Source organism: Chiloscyllium punctatum, chromosome 39 (genome assembly GCF_047496795.1).
Source record: "Chiloscyllium punctatum isolate Juve2018m chromosome 39, sChiPun1.3, whole genome shotgun sequence".
In the NCBI taxonomy this organism is placed as follows: domain Eukaryota; kingdom Metazoa; phylum Chordata; class Chondrichthyes; order Orectolobiformes; family Hemiscylliidae; genus Chiloscyllium; species Chiloscyllium punctatum.
In genome coordinates this window covers 14706558-14727035 of record NC_092777.1, presented here as the reverse complement: position 1 = coordinate 14727035, position 20478 = coordinate 14706558, and the positions used below count along the sequence as shown (strand labels likewise).

Here is a 20478-nt window from a genome sequence, read left to right as displayed (position 1 = left end):
GTCTGTCACACACAAATTTAACCCTTATAATTCTTCAGCCTATTGTGGATGGCATTAACAACATCATGGCCTTGACAGGCACTAGTGCTCCCCCAATCAGCCCCCAAGTAAAGCCTTCATCATTAGGCATGCCTCTATAGTTGCAGTGGTGAAACTCTTCTCACCAAATCTCACCAAATCTCACCATGGTCTGTCCCCTTGCTCCTCTGGCACTTTTTCCTTCATTTTACAACTCACTTTATTCCACATCTCTCTTTAAAATCCTTGTTCTCTACTTCTACTCCATGTACCATGTCAAGTTTCTAAACAAGCTGTCTCCATTTGTTTTCTCTCTCCACCTCTGCTCCAGGAAACCTCTCAACCTTGATGGCTTCAGCCTTCATTACAATCAACGTATTGTTGTTCCTTGAGTTCACCATCTATCTATCCCCCTAAATCTCTCCCTCCCTCATATCCACAGCCACTTCCTTGATCTGACCATCTCCTATGGCTTCAACACCATCATATTACTCACAAAAAAAAACACATCTGATGACTTTTTACATCATTCTCCACTCATATCCCACATGTCCCTCCAAACCCCACATCCATCTACATCTGCCTATTAAATTAAAACTTTTTCTCCAATTCCCTTACAACTGCATTCTCCAAATCTCAATTTTTTTAGTTTGGCCATCTGCTACAGCTATCAACTGCACATGTTCACTTTCAACACCCTCATCTCCATTAAAATCATTTCTGTGTCTCACCCTCACCATTCTCCTTTAGCGTAGCCATCAACCCACTTCCCTTAAATTCATATGATGCAGATCTGGAAGGATAAGGAGGACAACTGGTTTAGTCATTCACTGCCCGATTTGGCTGGAGCACACAATGAAATATCAGCTTCTGCTCTTACATGCTGTTATTTTTCACTATTCCAGGAACTTTTAGAAGACAAGAAAACAAATGTAGCTTTTTATTCAAGCGCAGGCTGTTCTAAAGTCCTCTCCCCTGCCTCTTCCACCCTCACCTCCAACAATATTTGGAGTTCAAAGATTTCTTCATCACTAAGATCAAGACTAACTGATCAGCTGCTTCTGCCATTTCTTGTCCTTCTGCTAGGATGTCAGATCAAACTTCTTCTGTTGCTGTTCTCACCCTGGGCCTATATTTTTACCTTCCTCTAAGTTCTCACTGATATACTCTTACGCATTTTCCAAGCTCATCTTGTCCCAGAGTCTCATCTCTTACTTTCTCTACCTTGTTTCCACTAAACTACTGACCAGACAACTTCCCATCCTCGTTCTCAAGTTAACTGATATACCTAATGGCTTTCTCTCTCTCTCCAGGCATTGTCCTCCTGTTGTCATCTCTCTCCTCAAAAAGAGACAAATCTTCCATCCTTGCAAACAAAAGCTCCATCTGCTATTTCACAAGTAATATTCAAGCAACATGGTGAAGAGCTTTTCAAACAAAAGAGAATCGAACTAATGCCCAATGGCAATATCATCACTGAATTCCCCCATTATCAACATTCTGGGAGCTAGCATTGACCAGAAACTGAAGTAGTCATATAAATACTGTGGCTACAAGAGCAGGTGAGATGCTAGGAATCCTGCAGCAAGTAATTCACCTCCTTCTTCCCCAAAATTTGTTTACATCCACAAAGCATAAATCAGGTATGTGATGGAACACTCCTCACTTATCTGGATGAGTGCAGCTCCAACAAACACTTTAAAAGCTTGACACCATCAAGGACAAAGCAGCCAGCATGATTGTTTGTGGCTATGGTGCCATTCAGTCACTCCACCATCAATTTTTGGTGCCACTGCTGTTGTTTTCTACAAGATGCACTGCGGATATTCACCCAGATTCCTAAGACAGCACCTTCCAAACGCACAACCACTTTCATCAAGGACAGCAGATATACGGAGAGACCACTACCTTCATATTCTCCTGCAACACACACCATGCTGACTTGGAAATAAATCACCATTCGTTTCAGTATTGCTGGGTCAAAAACCTCAAACTCCCTCCCTAATGAAATTATGGTCTACCTACAGAACATGGACTGCAGTGGTTCAAGAAGACAGCTTCCCACCATCTTCTTCACGATAACTAGATATGGGCAGTGAATGAATACAGAGTCAACAAATTAGGAGTGAGGTGAGGAGAAATATCTTCACCCAGAGATTGGCGAGCCTGTGGCATTCACTACCACAGAAAGCAGTTGAGAATAAAACATTGTGCAGTTTCAAGATAGAGTTAGATACAGCTACTGGGGCTAAAGGGATGAAAGGAAATGGGCAAAAAGCTATTTTGCTACGGTTATTTTCTAATACTATTGAATTGGATGATCAGCCAAGACCATTACGAATGGCATTGAGATTTGAATCGCCGAATGGCCTACTGCTGCTCCTTGTTTCTGATTCTATGTAGTACTGGCTTCGCCAGCGATAACGGCATCTCCCTGTGTCAAAGAACTCTGTTCCACCACTAAATCATTATCAAAGTCACAAATTAACATAATCTGTGATTACACCAAAGGATTCTTACGTGAACTACTTCCAGTGGCATCCCACATTCCTACACAATGTCTGGCATGAGGTACCTGTGAGAGCTATTGCCACTAGAAATTTCTCTTCAAGGAGAGTCAAGTTCTCAGTTGAAGCTCTATATGTTTCACTTTAATTTTTCACTGCAACAGCTACACTTGAAAGCTTGCAAGATGTAACATTATTGTAAGACATTGCAGCACTTCATTCTTGCAACTCTCCACCAATGCAGATAGACTCACACTGATGGGTTGTGATCACACATTTAGATTAGATTAGATTAGATTAGATTACTTACAGTGTGGAAACAGGCCCTTCGGCCCAACAAGTCCATACCGCCCCGCCGAAGCGCAACCCACCCATACCCCTACATTTACCCCTTACCTAACACTACAGGTAATTTAGCATGGCCAATTCACCTGATCTGCACATCTTTGGACTGTGGGAGGAAACCGGAGCACCCGGAGGAAACCCACGCAGACACGGGGAGAATGTGCAAACTCCACACAGTCAGTCGCCTGAGGCGGGAATTGAACCCAGGTCTCTGGCGCTGTGAGGCAGCAGTGCTAATCACTGTGCCACCGTGCAGAGCAGGTAGCACAATTGATAAGTATTTCATAAATGTACAAGGATACACGTGCAGGCAGTGACACTCATTGGAGTGAGATGGGGCACAGAAATGCTGAACTCTGAGCAGATTGAACACCTCGGATAATATCATCATCAAAACAGAAGAGTCTCCAGATGAAAGTGAAACATGAGATGATCTGTCAGATTGTCCAAAAGCAGTGAAATTCCATGCACAAAATGAGAAACCTATTCATGAATGAAAGCAAAAGGTACCATAGTCCCAGAGACTGCTGTAGAGAGTTTAAACTGAGGGTTACCAGACCTCAAGTAAGGGTAGAGGTTCAGAAGGTGGGGCATTCATGGTGACCTCAGCTAATACAGGAACTGAACACACACTGTTGGTGTCACTCTGCATCGTAAACCAGCTGTCCAGTCAATGGAGCTAATTGACACCCAATGAGAGTCAACCTATGCCATAAATTATCTATTTCTCCAACCTGTGGATGCACTGTGTTCTCCTGGGAAAGACAGATGGAGGGTAGCACCAACAGAGTGCAAACTGTCATGCCGAGCACAGCCTCAAACTTGAGGTTAATGGAAGATATATGGATGACATGTACCAACTATGCAATCTCCTCTCATCAGGAGTACAACCACAGGAGTGAAGGTTAGGTCTCAAGGGACAGCGGTGATGGGATTCTTTTCTAAGTACTTACATCCTCAGTCCCTGAATCCACACTGAATCGTGCTCTCATCAGAGGCAATCCCATACATCAATGCATGGAATGCCAAATGTCCCAACTCCCTGCATGATTCAGGAGCCCCAAGGACACTGGCCATGGTCATCTATCACAATGGAGCACAATGAGGCAGCACCACACCTCCACATCAACCTGAGATGCTGGGAGAGCACCTCATAGAAAGTGACCATATAAAAGTAAGCTAAGTGCTTGGACTGATAATTGTGCTTTGCTGAGTGTATTATTTTGTTATATCCAAATTTGTTTAATGTTTACTGAAATAAAAGGTTGTGTAAAGCTATAAAATTGGCCATTTTCGCTCACTTGCTACGAAAATGTTCATCTAGGCCATTTTTTACCTCCATATGTGAAGATTCCTACAGAAGCCTGGATCAGCTTTCCATAAAATTAGTTGTTCTAAACTCTGCAGCCCTGTGTTCATTGAACCATAATGGTTCCTGGTTTACCAATGTCTCAATGTTACAATTCTCAACCCTGGTCTCAAATCCACATATGGCTTCATCGCCACCAAAGTCTGTAATATTCCAAGAGACAAAAAAACTACAGGTGCTAGAATCCAAAGTAGACGAGTTGTTGGGATAGGGGGAGCCATAGATACATGGCTACCCAACCATCTAGTCCTGAAGAAGGGTTATACACAAAACGTTGAATTCTCCACCTCTTAATGCTGCCTGCCTTGCTGTGTCCCTCTCCATCCTGATGCTGCCTGCCTTGCTGTGTCCCTCTCACCCCTGATGCTGCCTGGCTTGCTGTGTCCCTCTCCATCCTGATGCTACCTGCCTTGCTGTGTCCCTCTCACCCCTGATGCTGCCTGCCTTGCTGTGTCCCTCTCCCTCCTGATGCTGCCTGCTTTGCTGTGTTCCTCCCCCTCCTGATGCTGCCTGCCTTGCTGTGTCCCTCTCCCTCCTGATGCTGCCTGCCTTGCTGTGCTTCTCTCCCTCCTGATGCTGCCGGCCTTGCTGTGTTCCTCTCCCTCCTGATGCTGCCTGCCTTGCTGTGCTTCTCTCCCTCCTGATGTTGCCTACCTTGCTGTGTCCCTCTCCCTCCCGATGCTGCCTGCCTTTCTGTGTTTCGCTCCCTCCTGATGCTGCCTGCCTTGCTGTGTTCCTCTCCCTCCTGACGCTGCCTGCCTTGCCGTGTTCTTCACCTCCTGATACTGCCTGGCTTACTGTGTCCCTCTCACTCCTGATGCTGCCTGCCTTGCTGTGTTCTCCACCTCCTGATGCTGTCTGACTTGCTGTGTTTCTCTCTCTCCTGATGCTGCCTGCCTTGCTGTGTTCCTCTCCCTCCTGACGCTGCCTGCCTTGCTGTGTTCCTCTCCCTCCCGATGCTGCCTGCCTTGCTGTTTCCCTCTCCCTCCTGATGCTGCCTGCCTTGCAGAGTTATAGAGGTTTAAAGAAGGAATTCTAGAGCTCCAGGCCTCTGTGACTGAAGACAGGGCTAGCACTGGAGATGGAGAACACAGCAAGGCAGGCAGCATCAGGAGGGAGAGGGACACAGCAAGGCAGGCAGCATCAGGAGGGAGAGGGACACAGCAAGGCAGGCAGCATCAGCCTCCTTTAAAACGCTCCTTAAAACCAATGTTTATCTGTCCTAATACTTCCTTACATGACTCAGTCTTATTGTGATTTATAATATCTGTTAAGCATCGTGGAATATTGTACTATGTTAAACATAAGCTTGTTTTTACTTTCTTTGCGACTGCTATTTTGCTGATATTAATTCTGGCCAGTCCCTGTCCCTGATTTGATGTTAGTTTCCTTGATATTTCCAGCATGCTGACCTCTTTCTTTAGTGTGAAAGTAATTACCAACGTGGTTGCAATTTCCATATTTTCCTTGGCAGTATTGTCAAGCTACCCACAACACACCTGGCCACCCTCTTTCTCTTTAATATCATTGTAAAAATGTTCAATGTTGAATTTTATTTCCCACACAAGTTTCTTTTGTCACCTTTTGCTGTTCTTTGTATTTTTCCCATTTCCCAGAATGTCTGCCATTATTTTTGCAAGTTTGAGATTTCGTCTTTTGTTTTAAGTTGTTTTCAGGTTCCTCAGTAATGCATGGTTATTTTTATCTGGTAATTAAGGCAAAGTAGCAGAGCAGGAATGTTGCTGGACCAGTGACCCAAAGTCCCAGCCTAATGCGCCAAAGAGCCGAAACTTCAGAAAGGCAGTTTGGGGATTTAAATTCAATCCATCCATAAAGGAGGAATAATCATTACTGAGACCACCTGTTTATTATGAACATACCAGATGGAAATTAAAAACACATTAATTAACGTACTTCAAGGAAGGGAACTGCCATCCATACCTAGTCTGACCTACTTGTGACTCTAGACCTAGACCAAAGTAGTTGAGTCTTAACCACCCTTTGAAATGGTCCCAGCAAGCCACTCAGTTCAAAGACAATTAGAATTGAGCAATAAATGCTTGCCATGACACATACCTCTCAGTGATGAATAAAATAAGTACAGCTTTTGCACCTTGGAGTTATAAACTGGTTCTTTTCCATGAATACTTTCTGAACACCTCCCACTGCTCGTCTGTTGTTTCATTTGTTAAGAAACTTACCTAATTCACTGCGCGCAGTCTCTATGCCATTACATTGAAGTCCGCTTACTGAAATCTAAAATCTTACTAACTGTAGTGCAATTGCACCTTTCCTATTGTAGGAGACCAAAACTGAACATTGTACTCCAGCTAACATGACATACAGCCTTCTGATAACTTCCTTGCTCTTGTCATAGTCATACAGCACATACTTTGGTCCAAACAGACCGTGTCAAACATAATCCCAAACTAAAAGAGCCTCACCTGCCTGTACTTGGCCCAACCCTTTCTTATTCATGTACATATCCAAATGTCTTTTAAAAACTAACTGTACCCGCATCCACCCCTTCCTCTGGCATTTCATTCCACACACAAACTACTGTGTAAAAAAATTGCCCCTCATTGTCTTTTTAAAATTTTTCTCTTCTCACCTTAAAAATATGCCCCTTAGCTTCAAATCCCCCACCATAGAGAAAAGATACCTACCATTCACCTTATCTTTATTCCTCATAATTCTATAAACCTCTCTTCTTTAGTTCCCTATTTTGGTACCTAATCTATTTTACGACCTAAGATTTGTAATTAGGAGCTTTGTACCTGAGATGGCACAGTATGCGGCAACATTTTACATGTTCAACTGTACTCTGGTACTTTTGCACTTGAGTACACATGACAATAAACTAATTCTAATAAGGTCACTCCCTCAACTTCCGATGCTCCAGTGAAAAAAGTCCCAGCCCATCCAGCCTCTCCTTATAATCTTGACTAATAAAGACAAGTATATGCCATTTGCCTTCTTACCCACTTGATGTACTCGCCCAATTTCAATACACCAGTGTTCAGCCCATCTTGACCATATTGTCTTGTAGTCTAAAGTGTTCCCTCCTTGTTACTTACCACACCACCAACCTTCAGAACATTGGCAAAATTGCTAATCATATCTCTTACATTCATGTCTCGATCATTAATGAATACGAACAGTGAGGGATGCAGTCACTGGACAGGTTTTAAGTCAGAATCTTCAACCATCACCTGCTGCTTCCTATCATAAAGTCAACACTGGATCCAATTTTCCAAATTGCCCTGGATCCCATGGGCTGTTAGCTTCTTAACCAGCTTGCCATCTGAAACATTGTCAAAGGCCTTAATGAAGTCCATGTAGACCACATTAACCGCACTACCTTTATTTACATACCTAGTCAACTCCTCAAGAAATTCAATCAAAATTGTTAAACATTATCTCCCCTTTCACAAAGCTATGCTAACTATCCTTGGTTAATCTTTGCTTCTCTAAAGGCCTCCCCAAACGTCCCCAAAATGTGTCCCTCGGAATGTTTTCCCAATAGTTTCTCTACCACTGATGCTCAATTCACAAGGCTTGTGTAGTTTCCTAGTTTATCTCCCACATCCTTCTTGAATAGTGGTACAATATTAGCTGCCCTCAATGTAGTGACTGAACAAGGTCAGCCAGGTGGACCTCAGACTATTACATAGAACATAGAACATTACAGCGCAGTACAGGCCCTTCGGCCCTCGATGTTGCGCCGATCAAAGCCCACCTAACCTACACTAACCCACTATCCTCCATATACCTATCCAATGCCCGCTTAAATACCCATAAAGAGGGAGAGTCCACTACTGCTACTGGCAGGGCATTCCATGAACTTACGACTCGCTGAGTGAAGAACCTACCCCTAACATCAGTCCTATATCTAACCCCCTTAATTTAAAGCTATGCCCCCTTGTAATAGCTGACTCCATATGTGGAAAAAGGTTCTCACTGTCAACCCTATCTAACCCCCTAATCATCTTGTACACCTCTATCAAGTCACCCCTAAACCTTCTTTTCTCCAATGAAAACAACCCCAAGTGCCTCAGCCTTTCCTCATAGGATCTTCCTACCATACCAGGCAACATCCTGGTAAACTTCCTCTGCACCCGTTCCAGTGCCTCCACATCCTTCCTATAGTATGGCGACCAAAACTGCACACAATATTCCAGATGCGGCCGCACCAGAGTCTTATACAACTGCAGCATGACCTCAGGACTCCGGAACTCAATTCCTCTACCAATAAAAGCCAGTACGCCATATGCCTTCTTCACTGCATTATTTACCTGGGTGGCAACTTTCAGAGATCTGTGTACATGGACACCAAGATCCCTCTGCTCTTCCACACTACCAAGTATCCGACCATTTGCCCAGTACCCCATCTTTTTATTACTCTTACCAAAGTGAATCACCTCACACTTAGCTACATTGAACTCCATTTGCCACCTTCCTGCCCAGCTCTGCAGCTTCTCTATATCCCGCTGTAACCTGCCACATCCTTCCTCACTGTCTACAACTCCTCCGACTTTCGTATCATCCGCAAACTTGCTCACCCAACCTTCTAACCCTTCCTCCAGGTCATTTATAAAAATGACAAACAGCAATGGTCCCAAAACAGATCCTTGCGGAACACCGCTAGTGACGGCACTCCAAGATGAACCTTTGCCATCAACTACTACCCTCTGTCTTCTTCCAGCCAGCCAATTCCTAATCCAAACCTCCAACTCACCCTCAATGCCATATCTCTGTATTTTATGCAGTAGCCTACCATGGGGGACCTTATCAAACGCCTTACTAAAATCCATATATACCACATCTACCGCTTTCCCCTCATCTACCTCCTTAGTCACCTTCTCAAAGAATTCAATAAGGTTTGTGAGGCACGACCTGCCCTTCACAAAACCATGCTGACTATCCTTGATCACATTATTCTTATCCAGATGTGCATAAATCCTATCCCTTACAATTCTCTCTAAGACTTTGCCCACAACAGAAGTGAGACTCACTGGCCTATAGTTACTAGGATTATCCCTACTCCCCTTCTTGAACAAGGGAACCACGTTTGCTAGCCTCCAGTCCTCTGGCACTACTCCTGTAGACAAAGAGGACACAAAAATCAAGGCCAATGGCTCTGCAATCTCCTCCCTTGCTTCCCAGAGAATCCTAGGATAAATGCCATCAGGCCCAGGGGACTTATCTATTTTCACCCTTGCCAGAATTTCCAACACCTCTTCTCTACATATCTCAAAGCCATCCATTCTACTTATTCGTGCCTCAGTATTCATATCGACAACAATGTCCTGTTCCTGAGTGAATACTGACGAAAAGTATTCATTCAGTGCCTCCCCAATCTCTTCAGCCTCCACACGCAACTTCCCATTACTATCCTTGATTGGACCTATTCCTACCCTAGTCATTCTTTTATTCCTAACATACCTATAGAAAGCCTTAGGGTTTTCCCTAATCCTACCAACTAAGGACCTTTCATGCCCCCTCCTTGCTGCTCTTAGCTCTCTCTTCAGGTCCTTCCGGGCTACCTTATAACTCTCAATCGCCCCTATTGAACCTTCACGCCTCATCTTTACAAAGGCCGCCCTCTTCCATTTAACAAGGGATTCCAATTCCTTATTAAACCACGGCTCCCTCACACGACCCTTTCCTCCCTGCCTGATAGGTACGCACTTATCAAGGACACTCAATAGTTGCTCCTTGAACAAGTTCCACATATCAATTACGCTCTTGCCTTGGAATCTACTTTTCCAATCCACACATCCTAAGTCATGCCTCAACGCATCATAATTTCCCTGCCCCCAGCTATAACTCTTGCCCTGTAGTACACACTTATCCCTCTCCATCACTCGAGTAAAAATCACCGAATTGTGGTCACTGTCCCCAAAGTGCTCACCTACCTCTAGTTCTAATACCTGGCCTGGTTCGTTACCCAGAACCAAATCCAGTATGGCCTCACCTCTTGTTGGCTGATCTACATATTGTGTCAGGAAACTCTCCTGCACACATTGCACAAACACTGACCCATCTAACGAACTTGAGCTATAGCTTTCCCAATCAATATCAGGAAAGTTAAAGTCTCCCATAACAATCACCCTATTACTGTCACTCTTCTCCTGAATCATCTTCGCAATCCTTTCTTCAACGATTCTAGGACTATTAGGAGGCCTGTAAAAGACTCCTAACAGGGTGACCTCACCTCTCCTATTCCTAACCTCAACCCAAACTACCTCAGATGGCAAATCTTCGTCCATCTTCCTTTCCACCGCTGTAATACTATCTTTGACAAGCAAAGCCACACCCCCCCCTCTTTTACCCCCACCTCTGACCCTACTAAAACATTTAAACCCTGGAACCTGCAACAGCCAATCCTGTCCCTGATCTAGCCATGTCTCCGTAATAGCCACAACATCGAAGTCCCAGGTACCAACCCACGCTGCAAGTTCACCTACCTTATTTCGTATACTTCTGGCATTAAAGAATACACACTTCAAGCCACTCTTCTGTTTACAGGCACCCTCCTTTAAGATTGATGCCATATTCCTGACCTCCCTACACTCCAGGTCCTGCACCCTAAAGCTACAGTCTGGGTTCCCATGCCCCTGCAGAGTTAGTTTAAACCCCCCCCAAGAGCACTAGCAAACCTCCACCCAAGGATACTGGTGCCCCTCAGGTTCAGGTGCAGACCATCCTGTTTATAGAGGTCCCACCTTCCCCAGAAAGAACCCCAGTTATCCAAGAACCCCAGTTATTAGTTTCCTGACTGGGGTAATCCTGGTCCAATCAGGGAGTCCTGGCTGACAGATATAAACAGGAGCGTTGATAAAAAAAACAGAAGTGTCAATAGTTCTGCTCGCTCCAGGAGCCAGCTCTGAGCTAGCTGGGTCAGTGTCATGCACTATGCGTACATAAATAAAGGGTGACTTGGTGACGCGATATTGGACATAGAGGTATTTCACTCCTGTCCTCTGGCACCTCTCCAATGGCCAAATTGGTTTTGAAAATTATCAGAGCCCTTGCAACTTCCTCCTTTGCCTCCAACAGCAGCCTGGGATAGATCTCACCTGGTAATAGGGATTCATCCACTCTCAAGCCCACCGAAACCACTAATACTTGTTCTCTCTCTCTCTCTCTCAATGCGAAGCTGTTCAGGTATATTACAGTCCCCCTCCCTGATTTTTATACCTATAATCAGCCTTCTCTACCATCAATACAGATGCTACGTAACCATTTAAAATCTCAGCTCCCCACACATTGTCACTTTGTCTCCTAATGGGCCCATGCCTTTCCCTGGTCATTCTCTTGCCCCTAATATAATTATAAAGTGCCTTTGGATTTTGCTTAATGTTAATAGTCAGCATATCCTCATGCTTTCTTCAATCCCTTAATTTCTTTATAATCAATCCTCCACATTGTCTATTCTCCTCTCGGCCATCCTGCTGTTAAAAGACAACAAAGGAGTGGATTGTATAGAGATTATTGGAGGCATCCCTTTGCACTAAAATGGAGATTTGCAGCAGTGGTAAACAGCCCATTTTTTTGGAAAGGCGGATGCGAATTCCTGACTTTATGATGCAGGCCTCCCCTGAACAACCCAGGCAAAGCCTGAGCAGGCTGGACAGCTGAGGTTTCTGACTGGGGCTACAAAAGGGGCAGCACAGGGTTACAGCCAGTACGATAAGCACCATTCTACATGTGACAAATTCAAAACCCTGACTGTCTTGTTCCTTGTCAAGTTGACTAAGATATGAGCCATTAACTGCATAGACTGGGACATTTGAAACCTTTTAGAAACAAGGTTGGAGAAATAAGATTTTTTTTTAATCTTTTGTTAAAAAATATGCAACTGAGAACCAAAAATCAAACCAGCAAGAACCAGACATCGCAGTAGATGCTTATCCTCTGGAGTTCACCCAGTTCAGTCACATTACTAGGATTCATGTGTCACTAGCACCCTCTGGTGACTACAATAAAGAAATGTTCAGCATCGCAAATTTCTAACACCTTGGCCCAGAGATACCAATTACTGTCAGAACACATTCAACCAACAGTAATCCTCTTTAAAAATTATCCACTTATCAGTGAGAATTTTCCAGCCAGAATTCCTAGGCTAGACTGTCCCAAGGGCATCTACCAGTGGAAACTAGGGAGAAATCTATCAGCACAGGAGTAACATTGTAGGCCAAGACATGTCCCTTTCACTACCATATTTTGAGGGTTAAATTGTTTAAAGACCAGAGGTACTTGAGCAGTGTATAAGAAAAATTGTGCACAATTATTTTTGAGGGGAAGGGAATGGAATGGAGGGTGGCAGATAGATACCGGCAGGGAGAGGGAGTGCACTTTGGAAAAGTCGGGGCCAAGTGAGCCAAGTAGAATCAAGACACCAGAGGGAAGCTCAGGTCAAGTCTAGGGAGAGTGGGAGCAGCATCAGTAAGGAGTTAAGGCTTAAGTTTAATAGGTATCTGGGAGTTAAAATGGGTTTTCAATACTTTAACATTTTCTGTGTAACTACCAACATTAAGTGAGTCAGTAACTTCAGAACGGGTGCTCCGGTTTCCTCCCACAGTCCAAAGATGTGCAGGTCAGGTGAATTGGCCATGCTAAATTGTCCGTAGTGTTAGGTAAGGGGTAGATGTAGATGTACATGTACATGTAGGGGTTTGGGTGGGTTACGCTTCGGCGGGGCGGTGTGGACTTGTTGGGCCGAAGGGCCTGTTTCCACACTGTAAGTAATCTAATCTAATCTAATCTAATCTAATCTAATCTAATCTAATCTAAAAAACTGCCCCACATTAAAGGACTTCTTGGAGCTTTTCACACCAGGAAAGTTAAATGTTTTAAGTCAGCTATGTTTGAAATTTGACTTGGTCCCAATATGCAACTCCAGCATACACTGCTGCAAATCTGTCCTTTGAATATTGGAGCAAGTAAATATAGCCTCTCACATTATTAAAAACACAATTACATTACACTAATTTTAAAAGGAACAATAAAATTAAGCAGTTTTTAAAACAAGAACATGAACTATTCTGAGATACTTTACCTCCGAAATCCACAGATATTTGTCCCAGAGGATTGAACACTTCCTTACATTTGGGATAAGAGAGATTTGTGAACTCAGGACACATTTAGATGACAACTTGTATTTATGTAACACTTCCTAATTAAAGAAGCTGTTCCAGCTTGCCTCACAGGGGTATAATCAGTCAAAATTGACACCAAGCTTAAACAAAAGGCAACGGTAGACATGACTGGAAGTGCAGTGAAAGTTGTACATGTTGGGGAGGAAATTAGATGTTTGACAAGCAGTCCAGATTCACAGAAGCTGACGATGGAATTCAAGAGTTTAGGGTCTAATGAGATGATGATGCTTGGGTTTAAGTGATTCCAGTTTGATTTCAAAGTTATGATGTAAATCAGTTTGAGGATTCCTGAAGGTCGTAGATTCATAGAACTTCAGTAAATTCACCCCACACCATGGAGAGAGATTTAATCCGCATTTAACTCCACGCTGTCCTTGCCCCAAAAGTAGTTAATGGGGACAGCGTAGAGAGAGCTTTACACTGTACCTAACACTATGCTATATCACCCTGGGTGTCTGCCAGAGTTACGACCAAAATGGAGACATATTCTTTTCCCTATACTTAATGGCATTCACATTGATGCCCGTAAATGTCACTAAAGAGAGCAAAACAGAGAATGGATAGCATTCTCTTTCACTTACCTGATAAGCTTCCACATAGGACACAGCCAGCTGTCCCTGATCATACAGCATCTTCTCAAAATGAGGAACATGCCACTTCCCATCTGTGGAATAGCGATGAAAACCCTAGTGCAGAGCAGAACAACATTACCATTCAAACAAAAATACACTGTATAGGCCAAGGTCAATGCCTGTGACTTCCTACAATGCATTCTGACACCACTCATTTCAAAAGTGCTTCATTGACCTGCACTGCCCTGAGGGTTATTAAAGGCACGATATAATTAAGTGTATCTTTATTATGAGAGACTTGAAGTGAACACCACAACTATTGGAGACTGGGTATAGGTGGCCTAAATCTGGCAGAACCACAGAGTTTCCAAGGAATGCAGACTAACGTATAGACTTGAGCAAAGAAAAGGCTCACTTTCAGCTCAACATGAACTGTCATGGTTCCAAACACTAAATACTGTCAAATAAAAATATATTCAACTGAACCACCAGCCAGAATTTCCACCTCCGACCCTTGAAAAAGTGCATATTCCACGCTGAGGTTCAGTCCCACTGACTCAGCTCACTCCAGTATTAAATACAACAGTGCTTCTTTTTCTATTTGTTCAGAGGACGTTGGGTGTCTCTGGCTGAGCCAGCATTTATTGCCCATCCCTAGTTGCCCTTGAAAAAGTGGCAATGGGATGCCTTCCTGAACTTCTGCAGTGCATTTAATATAGGGTTAACCCCAATGTTATAAGGGAGGGAATTTCAGGATCTTGACCCAGCTACACTGAAGGAACAGCAATATAGTTCCAAGTCAGGACGGAAAGGGGTTTGGAGGGGAACTTGCAGCCGGTAGGTTCCCAGGTATCTGCAGCCCTTGTCCTTCAAGTAAGTCGTAGTCAGGTGATATCGAAGGAGCCTTAGTGAATTGCTGCAGTGCATATTATGGATTGGACACACTGCTGTCACTGAGCATCAGTGTTGGAGGTGGTGATAACTGTAAATGTGGTGCCAATCAAGCTGACAGTTTTGTTCTGAATGGTGTCAAGCCTTATAGACCACAAGATCTGAAGATAGAGGAGCAGAATTAAGCCATTTGGGCCATCAGGTCTGCTCCATCTGATTTAGTTCCGCCTTCTCCCTGTAACCTTTCACCCCTTTACTGATCTGGACCCATCCATCTCTGTCTTAAAGACACTCAATGACTTGACCTCCACAGCCTCGTGTGGCAATTGGTTCCACAGATTCACCATGCCTTGGCTAAAGGTTCCCTTACCTTTCACTCTAAAGCTATGTTTCTTGGTCCTAATCTCTCCTACTAGTGGAAACATCTTCTCCATGTCCATTTACCCAGGCTTCTCAGTATTCTGGAGGTTTCAATAACATTCCCCCCCATACTAAATTCCACCACGGTACAGACCCAGAGTCTTCAGCGCTCCTCATATAACAAGCCCTTCATCCTCAGGATCATTCTTGTGAACCTCCTCCAGACCCCCTCAAATGCCAGCATATCCTTCTTTAGAAAAAAGCCCAAAACTACTCTCAATCTTTCTAAATGCAGTCTGACCAGAGCCTATTACACCTTCAGCAGTCATCTGTTGTTGGATTCTAGCCCCCTTGAAATGAATGTTAACATTGCATCTGCCTTTCTAACAGCCAATTGAACTTACAAGATAACCTTAAAAGAATCCTGAACTAGAACTTCCAATGCTTCAGACTTCTGAAGCCTTTCCCAGTTTACAAGAGTATGCACCTCTATTCTTCCTACTAAAATGTATAACCTCACACTTTCCCCCATTATATTCCATCTGCTATTTCATTTCCCACTCTACTAGCCTGTCCAAGACCTTCTGCAGCCTCTTCACTCCCTCAATATTACTTGACCCTCTACCTATCTCATCTGCAAACTTGAATATTGTTGGAAATGCACTTATACAGCCAAGTGGGAGTATTCATTCACATCCCTGACTTGTGCCTCACTGATCGTGAACTGGCTTCAGCAAGACAAAAGGCAGTTCCTTGCTACAGAATTCCTACGGCATATGTGGGAGGTCCAGTTCAGTTTTTGGTCAATAACCCCACGATACTGTCTCAGCAATAGTTAGATTCTCCCTCATTGGACATGGTCTCTGCCTCCTACTTCAGTGGCTTGAATATTATTTACCACTTAACTTCCCAAACCTGAATGTTGCCCAAGTTTTGCTGAAAATCGACACAGAGTACTTCGGTATCCGAGAAGTCTCAAATAGCAAAGAACATCCTGCAATAATCAGTGGGCATCCCAGGTCTGACCTTATGATCAGTGGAAGGTTATTGATGAAGTGACTCAAAGTAGTTGGACCTGTAACACTACCCTGAGGAAATCCTGCAGAAATACCCTACCCCTGAGGTGGCTGATCTCCAATAACCACAACCATCTTCCTTTGTGCTCATTATGACTCCAACCAATCAGAAGTATCACCTTTCCAATTCTCCGTGACTTCAGTTTTCTAGGGGATTCCTCATGCCACTGATGACAACAGCTATCTTGAGCTCATCTGGACTTTTGTCCATATTTTGATAATGCAATGAGATCAGCAACAAGTGGTCCTGATTAAACTCAAACTGAGTGTCAGGGAGGTCTTTGCTGAGTAAGTGCCATTTTATAGTACTGTTGATGACACTTTGCTGTGCAGGTCTGTCTTTCAAACCAACATATGGTTATTACTCAGCCGAACCATCTTATATTAATTAAACCCACAATTATCCTCCCCCATTACCTCTTCTAGAAAGCTACCTTCACACCACAATGAGCTCTCCTACCTGCCCAATGTGATCATGAATTCCTCCAAGAGCCATCATTTTCAGTGTGTGTAAAGCCATCTGCAGTGCCTGGGCTCCTTTCTCTTCACTCTTGTTCAAAGCCCAGAAACGGAACAGAAAATTGAAGTTTACTGTTAGGGGAAAAGCAATGCAGTTTTGTGAAAACCAGAGATAATCAATTAACCACTGTTCCAGTCCCCCATAATATAGGAGATATATGAGATCTATCCAAACTACAGAGAGTTGGTATTCCCCAGGGGGTTAGATATTACCATTCAGTCAGTCACTCTCTCTTTCAGCTTATCCTCCAAAATCTGACTCTATAAAAGGTATTTGGATAGGTATATGAATAGGAATGGTTTAGAGGGATATGGGTCAATTGCAAGAAATGGGACTAGTTCAGTTTAGGATGAGTTATGCTGATTTCCATGCTGTATGACTCTACAACTCTATTTTTCTCCATTGAAAACCTGTAACGCTCTCTCCTATTTTCTGAAAACTGGGGACAATTCTCTATGTTGCTTCTACCCTTCCCAAAGACCTTCTTCATTTGTTGCACTAGCCCTTCCATATACACCTGCCTCTTCCCAATTTTGAAATCAAAATTAATTGTACCATCCTCAAAACTTTAAAAGCCCTCAAAAATGTGTAACCCCTCACCTACTTTCCTTTCAATCTTCAGTTGTCTAAAACTCCAGTGTCCGGTCAACCACCTGCTCAATTAATCTCATACATTCTGCTAAATGCTCCAAATGTAATAACAGTCTTGGGCAGCACTTACAAATTAAAACAGCCCCACCACATATTTCTGAGGAAAAGGAAAGCTATGACAGACATTTTATCTCTGCTATCACTTCAACTAAAATGAATAGAGTTACAGATTTTTAAATCAGATAAATCCTGAAAGGTTAGCAGTATACTACTATATTTGGACAAATTATAAACAGTTCATATATGGAGACATGACACAACACTAAACACAGTCGAAATGTCCTACAAGTAATTTCCCATGGAAAATGACAGATTTGCATGAAGCAAATCAATGCCACACCAAGAGATCAGCAGTAACTAAGGCAGCCACAGATGAATTGTCTGACCTGGTAGTTCAGAACTTGTCCACTATCTGAACAAAAGCAGGGAATTCTCTCAGCCAATACAATCAGTTGGCAATCTGCCTGATGTACGTTCACAAGATCTTATGGCATGCAAATTGATGCTGCTTTTGGCTATTTAACAATAGTCACTCAAGGTGTGTAACACATGCTGAGAAGTATACCTTTTTCTTAAAATCGATACTTGAGCTGAATTAGCTCGACATGATCTTGACCAAGTTGCCTCAAGGTCAGAGGAGGTAGGAGAGAAAGGGGAAAGGAAATCACCCTCTAATGCCCACTGGAAAATTAATGCATATGTGCAATGTGACTTAATGCCAAGGCCCCTGCGAATGAAGATCTCACTGATGTTCAAAGACCAGGATTTCAAAGAATGGTCTCATGGGTGATGTACACCAGAGTGGAGTCAATGCTTTTGGCAGTGTACCCAGCATGAGTCAGCACCTTCAGAAAAAGAAGGAAAATCACTGCAAGTAGGGAAATTGCTACAGCAATTATGAACTAAGTCCATTTACTTAGAAACATTAAAACCGCACGAATAGACCATTTAGCCCTTCACTGCTTCACTGTTCAATATGATCAGAGCTGATCCTCTATCTCAATGGCATATTCTGTCTTTCTCCCCACTGCTTTCAACGCTTTTGAAATCTAGAAATTTTTCTCTTTCCTGAATATATTCAAAGATTTGGATTCCGCAGCAGGTTGAGAACACCACAGACCTACTATCCTTAGAGTGAAGAACGTTTTCCTCATCTTAGTCCTAAATGGTCTACCCCATATCGTGATACTGTATCCCCTCTTTCTAGACTTCCTAATCAGGGAAACAGCCTCACTGCATCTAGTCTGTCCAGACCTGTCAGAATTGCATATGTATCAATCAGTTCATCTCTAAACTCTACTGAATAAAAGGCCCAGTTAAACGAATGCCACCTCATTAAGACAGTCTTGCCACCCCCAGTATCATCCTAGTGAACCTCTGCTGCACTCCCTCTTTAGCAAGTATATCTCTTCTTAGATAAGGGGACCAAAACTGCATGCAATAGTCTAGGTGTAGCCTGCATAACTGAGGTAAGACATCACTAGGTTAGCTTGGGGCAGGCATTCCCAGTAGTGCTTGATGATGGAAAGAATATAAGTAACATAAAACAGTGTTAAACAGTTTATAAAACTGACATTATTATTGAACAAAAAGGGTCAGAAGAGGTAAAATGCTCTGCATTCTTTAGGCTTCGATGCAGAATAGCATTCGCGGTCCTTTTGTTTTTAAAAGATGAAAGCCTTGGCACCCTTGTTCACAAAGTGATGATAAAAATTAAGCAAATACTGCTTTACAGAACAGGGCTATTCAGATCTAGTTTTCAGCCAAGTCCACCTGACACAATTGGAAGTTTCTGCACCAGATTTTATGTCCAAAGGCCTCTTCTTTTACTTACAGTCAAATGAGTTTGAACAGAAATAACATCAATCAGAAAGAAACAAAGTCAAGGAAAAGAGCAGTTATTCACAGCCCTGGCTGCTGCCGAGCAAAAAGCATGCAAATTGTATGTGGCAAAAAGAATCATACATAAAGCAACAGCCAGGGGCAAGTACAATCTGTCCTTAAGTGCAATAAGGCAAAGAACATTCACAATTACACATGGGCTCTAAATATGATGCAGCATTACATTCTACCCTTATGTAAATCATTGGTTTTAAGATTGAAATAATTGATAATAACTTGCAATATTTAGTCCCTTTTGTAAAATAAAACATCCAGCAACAGCTTGAATTTATACAGCACCTTTAACAAAGTAAAATTTTCCACTGCATCTCACAGGAGGATAATCAAACAAAATTTGACCTTGAACCTTTCAAGAGGTATTAAGAGAAGCAACTGTAGGTTTGGTGAAAGGAAATGGTTTTAAAGAGTGTCTTAAGGGTGAGGGGAGAGATATAAAGGCTGAGAATTAGGAAATGAGTTCCAAACATTAAGATTTAGACAGCTAAATGCAACTAGCTTCTAGCAATAAGTAAAAGTAAAGATGGCCAAGTTGCCATGATTAGAGGAGAAGAGATCTCCGAGGTTTGTAGGACTAGAGGAGGATATAGAGGTAGGGAGGGGAAAGACCATGGTGGGATTTAAAAACAGGGCTGAGTGTTTTAAAATGTGAGGCATTGGCACACCAGGAATTAATGAAGATCAGCAAGCATAGAGGCCACAGTTTAATTTGAACTAAGTTCTGTTCATCTAAGGCTAACGTTGCACTGCACAGCTGATAAGTGTACCTGTCACAGGAGATTTAAGAAAGTTAACCAATACTGCAGAAGAAAAGAGGAGTGGTGAAGCTTTTGAAGGTGGTGTGGGAAGTAGGAGGTTTTATTGAGTTTCACTTCCACAAAGACAAAAGTATTGGGTGTGGGAAGTACAATAGGCTTATGCCCGAAACGTTGATTCTCCTGCTCCTTGGCTGTTGCCTGACCTACTATGCTTTTTCCAACTGTACAATAGACAAGTTTTAGTAACACCTGAGTGTAGGCTGAGATCCAAAAGTGGAGACAATGGCAGACACAAAGTAGGGAAAGGCCATTGGTGGTGGTTTATAGACGAGGGTAAGGATTCTGAAT

General features: G+C 43.0%; 1 protein-coding gene across 2 annotated transcripts in view; it reads right to left on the bottom strand.

The window, feature by feature from the left end:
* Window positions 1–20478, bottom strand: part of spata20 (spermatogenesis associated 20) — a 356120-nt gene that overhangs the window by 303901 nt on the left and 31741 nt on the right. For both annotated transcript variants that reach the window (XM_072558226.1, XM_072558227.1), the window contains exons 7-8: window positions 16763–16893; window positions 13985–14089 (exon numbers count right to left, since the gene is read on the bottom strand). In XM_072558226.1, coding sequence (XP_072414327.1) covers window positions 13985–14089; window positions 16763–16893 — 236 coding nt within the window. The remainder of the gene's footprint in view (window positions 1–13984; window positions 14090–16762; window positions 16894–20478) is intronic.